Source organism: Pinus tabuliformis, chromosome 3_2 (genome assembly GCF_031772625.1).
Source record: "Pinus tabuliformis cultivar Carrire ecotype Pingquan chromosome 3_2, CPIR1, whole genome shotgun sequence".
In the NCBI taxonomy this organism is placed as follows: Eukaryota; Viridiplantae; Streptophyta; class Pinopsida; order Pinales; family Pinaceae; genus Pinus; species Pinus tabuliformis.
In genome coordinates, this window is record NC_142302.1 from 1,281,847,783 (window position 1) to 1,281,853,540 (window position 5,758).

The following is a 5,758-nucleotide window of genomic DNA, read 5'->3' on the forward strand; positions in this document are numbered from 1 at the left end:
AGAGGATCAAAGATATGGGCACAGAACAGTTATTGACAATGCCTTGAAAGAATCGCTGAAATGAAGAGTCAATCATGGAATAACAAGCAGAAGCGCTGCTGTCAGTGCCTCAAGAACGATGAGTCTGAAGAAAATGTGCATGCCCTTAATATGAGGTGAATCGTAGGTGGTCTGAAATTGGTGCTAGGCTCGGTGCATGCGTCCTCCACTCCTGGATTTGTGAGTATGAATGGTATGAGGTGGCGTCGGTCGATGGTGCTCACCAAGATGAAGGAGATTACGAAGGCGTTTTTTGGGACAGGCGATGAAGAACGCCGTAATTACTGTTCTTTTCTATTTGACTCTGAGCCCTATGCATCTTCATCGGTGGAGTCATGTCTGGAGTTCGAATCCTATGAGGGAGTTGAGGTTGAGAAAAATGGATGCAGGACAGTCCCTGGGCCTCTGATCTCAAGGCTTCCAGAGGACCTGGCTCTGAGTTGCCTTTTCCAGCTATCCCTGCCAGAGCAGGCAGTGGTGCAGTCTGTTTCGAGGTCATGGAGGGTGGCCATGTCGAATCATGGCTACCTGAGCATGCGGAGGGCGATGGGGGTTGCAGAGGTGTGGTTTTTTGTGTTGGTGTACCACAGGGTGAGCGGGCAGACACAGTGGCAAGCCCTAGACCCCATGTGCTGTCTCTATTATGTGCTCCTAGCGATGCCTTGTGCCGAGCGGGTGTGCCCGCCGAGGTTCGGGTGCGCTTCAATCGTGGCCTCGGGCGTTCTTTACGTCTGTGGTGGGATGCGGTCAAATATCGACTGTCCGATGGACTCCGTCTTGAAATTTGAGACCTATAGGAACTGCTGGAGTACCGCGGGGAGCATGGGGATGCCGTGCTCGTTCGTTGTCAGCGTTACCCAGTGACTCGTAGAGGCAGGCTACCAAGGATGTTGGGATTTGACCTTCCGACGCCGAGGTGAAGCAAGATGCCGAGGAAGTTTGACAAAGACAGATAATTTACCATAGACAGGATGGGCAGACATCTTTCTGACCTAGGGTTGAATCATTCGGCAGCAATAGAGAGAGCTCGGAGCAGATATGTGTCTTGACGAGGTCGTAAGCGAGAAAGGTCAAGTGGCGTGGAAGAGAATGTTGATGCTATGGATATATATCAACCAAACAAGAAGCATCGTATGTTATCACACTCTAGATCCAAATCAAGGCTTCCCGGTGAAGTCACCCTAGGAGAGGGTTTTAAGGACTCAGAAATTAAAGGCAGTTAAACTTGGCAAGAAGGTAGCAAAGAAACGAAACTAGGATGCCCGCAATTGAGACAGATGGGTCAGAATAGTAGAAACAATAAAAAAAAGAAATTAATGAAGTCAAAATTATTGCATGTAAATGGGCATACTATTGTAAGACCCGGTAAGGCATGTATACCCCTTGGTAATCACTAGTAAAGTCTAGGTTAGACCTAGGTGATAGGGGGGATGTCGGGTTAACAATACCCCGGGTAAAAACTCTGAGGAGGGTAAGGGCTAGAGTGAGCAAGATTGTCTCACTTAGCAAGTTTGGCTGGAGTTAGTTAAGGAACCCCAAGTCAAGTTTAAGGGGGGAATTGTTAGATAAACTTAACTCGGGATAAAGTCAAAGTTGACCAGGTTAAACAGTGATGGTTTTGGGGCACATGGTATCGTGCACTCATAGTATTTTGCCCGTGGTATTATATGTAATGGAGCTTATAAAAGGCTGGAAGGACTTCATTGTAAATCAAGGCCTGGAGGTGAGCGGTGAAGGCTCACTTGGTCGGATTGGCCAGGGTTTTGGCCAATGCTAATGAAATATCATTAGGTTGGGTTTTTCCCAGATAAACATGTGTGTTTATGTGTTTATGGTTGTTGCTGGTTAATTTTTATATTTGTTCCTCTCAGTAATTCTCAATATTAATTTATGTTCTCTGAATAATTTCTTAACACATACCTTTGCTTCTATACAACCATATATCCATCATTTCTTTGAAGGAGCTTACTTCCATCCTAATTGAAAATAATCTCTCCTTTCTGAAGAGTAGAAAGACTTCAATTATTTCTTTCAAACTCTCATTTGACCATCTGCATGACTTCGACCTTAAAGAATACTTATTTCCATTCTAGATGGAATACATATTAGTCATGTCATAATTATTCTTCCAAGAAGCATCCTAAATGATGGTTCTTATATGGGGATATTTAATGATTCCTCTTGAAAAATGAAGACCTCTAATATTATGTCAGAAAATGCTTAGATGAATTATAATATGCAATATGTTCCCAATCTTCATTCTTGTAAGCTATATGATTCCTACCAAAGCAACTTGATCATGTAGATTCTAATTCCTTTACTATCAAATGCTTCCTTTTATGATGCCATGTTGTTGTAGCGGCCACAATCACCCTCCAAAATTTTGGCCTGCACCAATTTCAGAGCCTCACTTGATCACTGCACACACTCAGGTTCACTTTGTGAGCTTGTGTGAGTCTTTGCACCCGCCTTGGTTGTTCATTTCATTCAAGTTTCTGCATGCGGGTGTCTAAGTCATGCTTGCGACCATGTTCTAGTTATGCTCAAAGTCTTCGCTTCATATGTGCTTGTTGTGTTCGCTATGAAAGCATCTATCACACTCACACACGGAGTCACATTCACTGTCGCGCAAGTGTTGTCTCAATGAATAGTCAATCACAAGTGTCATGATTGTCACTTGTATCTTCGGTCAGTCATGTTGAACATGTGTCTGGATGGTTTATGTTGTTTTGGCGCAGTTTCTTCCTGCTGACGCTTCATGCAGCCTGGCCCGTTCCTTTGGAAAATTGTACAAATCTGGCTTACCAGGCCCCACTTCCCGTTTTTTCTGAAAAATGCGCAGAGCATGCCTACCTTGCCTTCCAGCAACCCAGGCTGTCCCTCCCAAAATTTGCGCAATTTTGTCTCCCAGCCGAGCCAGACCTAGCAGACGGTCATTGACGACTGAGATTGCCCATATCCATCACTCAGTGACTCTTGTGTAGTTTCATCAGCAGTGCCTGGAACCATCATCCTGCTTCGCAACCTTGCCACCTCTCCTGGTCACCTACATCCGAAATGATCATGTGTCATGGTAGACTAGGAAGTTTTGGATTTGATGTCATCTTGTCATGAGCGACTGCAGGTATAGGTACAACAACAAACATGGCAAGACAACGAATGGGACGAACGAAGGGAGCACATGCAAAAGGACAGATTCACCAACGGACGAATGAACGATGCATGCGAAATGGACGAACATAACGAACATGCACTGTCGCGAACAGATGAGCCTGTCAAGCCTCCCAACATGCAAGCAAGGAACAACATGAAAAAGCTTCATCAAACGAACCAAGGACCATCGAAGACTCCGTGCACTTTGCCATGCGGAGGTGAAGCTATGATACACCATGAATACATCCATCATCGAGCAACATTGTAACTCGACATGCACTCCAACAACAACGTGAATGTACCAGCACTATCATGTCAAGTCATGTCGAGTCATGTCAGGAGTTGTGTCGCCCACATATCCACTATGGGATATGCTATCAATAAATGTGATGTAACGTGGAAGTCCAAGAGACCCACTTGTTGAACGAAGAGTCATGTAAGTCAAAAAGTCATGGAAGTCAAATGGATATGAGGGTAGTCGAACAACCACAAGGGTTAGTTTCACCCTTGGCTATAAATATCCCCTCATTTGTACATGCAAAGGACCTTTCACCTCAGCTCCTCCCACATAGCCAAGAGAGTCTGGAATCTTTTCTTTGAGGAGTAAGCAATGGCTCCAACGGCCTACACTCGGGGTTAGTGATGTATGGTGTAACGATGTATCTTGGAACTTTCACTTAATTTAGAAGCCTACTATAAGCCCTCACGTTTTCACACATGTATTGTATCTATTGTAAGACTGATCTTTAACACTTGTAATGCATGTTGCTTTAACCTATGTTCTACATCTGAACTATTTCATTTGTTGTAATGCATAATCTATTAATGGAAATGTGTTGTATGTGGTGTTAATGTTGTCTTGCCCGTGTAGACTGCTCTCTTGGACATCAGATAGATCTTTCACATGAAGCTTGCTGTAACAACTATTGCACTCGTTCAGACTGATCTGTTGAGTGTTGTACGTGTTATCTTACCTTGTATGTTGTGACTGCCACATCCGTGTGAACTGCTCCTTTGGAAGCTGTGCGTGTCCTATTGTGTTGTGTGTTCTTAGCTGAGTTGGGACTACATCCCATCCAACCTGAAACTCACTTTCACCATCTTCCCCTTTTATAGTGAAATAACCATTGACATGAGTACACTTAAACTAACTAGGCACGCGAAACTCACTTCCTGAAGACAAAGCAGACCACTCTCTTGTGCTGACAAGCAAGAGTTGAGGCAAATCCTTAAGACAATGGAAACCAGGCCATCATATCAGATGGGACTCCCACACCAAACGGTGTGAGGTCTAGTTGGGACTTCATATTGGGGTGATCCCGTGAATGTTGGTGGGTCTAGCATCATCAACACATGCTTTACAAAAACCAAGACTTTTCTAGAGAATGCAATGATGCATGTTGTTCTACTTTATAATTTGTAATAAAAAGAAATACAAATGCAAAATAACTTGACAGTGATCGTTCTTCCTTCAATAGCACAAACATTGGGATCTTCTCCTTTTGACGTATTCTTAGGTTCTCCCTTTTCTTCAACTACGTGAGCTTCACTCCTTTCCTTCCTTTTGTTTGTTTTCTTGTTTGGATAATCCCTTTTAAAATTTCCATACTCATTGCATCCAAAGCATTGAATCTTGGACATATCTGGTTTCCCTTTGGACTTTCCAAACTTCCCTTTCTTCTTCTTCTTGGATTTTACAATAAAGGCTTGAGACTTATCATTTGATTCAGTGTCATGCTTTTCCTTCAATCTTGTTTCTTCCAAGACAAATTGACCCCATAACTCATCAAAACGAGTAGTATCCTTTCTTGAGTAGACACTAGTTGCAAAATTGCTCCATTTTGGTGGCAAAGCATTTAGTACACAAGTGGTCATTTTTGGATTGGAGATGACTTCCCCAAGCCCTTGCAGTTGGTCCCCTAGTTCTGAAATATTCATAAGATATGTGACCATGTCTTTATTCCTTGATATCCTTGTTCTATATAGTTTATTCCTCAAGGATATTTTTTGACTTGATGTACTTATAGAGTACAATATAACCAACTTATCATACATATCTTTAGATGTACTCAAATAAACAATAAATGGAATGAGATGATACTTTATGGATTCAATAATAATCCTCTGTGCCCTCACTTCTCCCTTATTTTACTTTGTTAACTCTCAAGTCTTCTCTTTGTCTACTATATTAAGTTCACCAAGCACATATTCCATGACTTCATTTTTTGTAAGCGCCAAATCAATCCTCTTCTTCCATGCTAGGAAGTTTGTTGATCCAACGAGCTTGTTTCTTTCCTTGCAAAATGTAGCCATTAGATCTGGAGATTCAGATATAGAAGACAATACGATACTTACTTGTTGACCAAGTGTTCTTCTTCTAGTTTTCTTGAGAAAAGAGCCTTCAAGAAATATAGTATCCTTCCTTCCTTCAATGAGAGCTTGATCCTTCTTAAGATGATGAGTTCTTCGATGAAAGCTTGATGTAGTAACCTTCCTTCTAGGCCAATAGGTATTCTCCTTCTTTCCTTGTGTCCTTTTTGAAAGTGATTCACCTTGAAAAGAAATC

The 5,758-nt window shown here is 42.4% G+C and overlaps 1 protein-coding gene across 1 annotated transcript; it reads left to right on the forward strand.

The window, feature by feature from the left end:
• Positions 1–252: 252 nt before the first annotated feature.
• On the forward strand, positions 253–903 carry LOC149185422 (F-box/kelch-repeat protein At1g30090-like). The gene has a single exon (XM_089415656.1). It carries the CDS (start codon positions 253–255, stop codon positions 901–903), a length of 651 nt encoding a protein of 216 aa, XP_089271782.1.
• Positions 904–5,758: the final 4,855 nt, after the last annotated feature.

Bases quoted from the DNA above. Each gene is read 5' to 3' on its own strand.
- LOC149185422 (XM_089415656.1), top strand. From the start codon at position 253: ATGGTGCTCACCAAGATGAAGGAGATTACGAAGGCGTTTTTTGGGACA.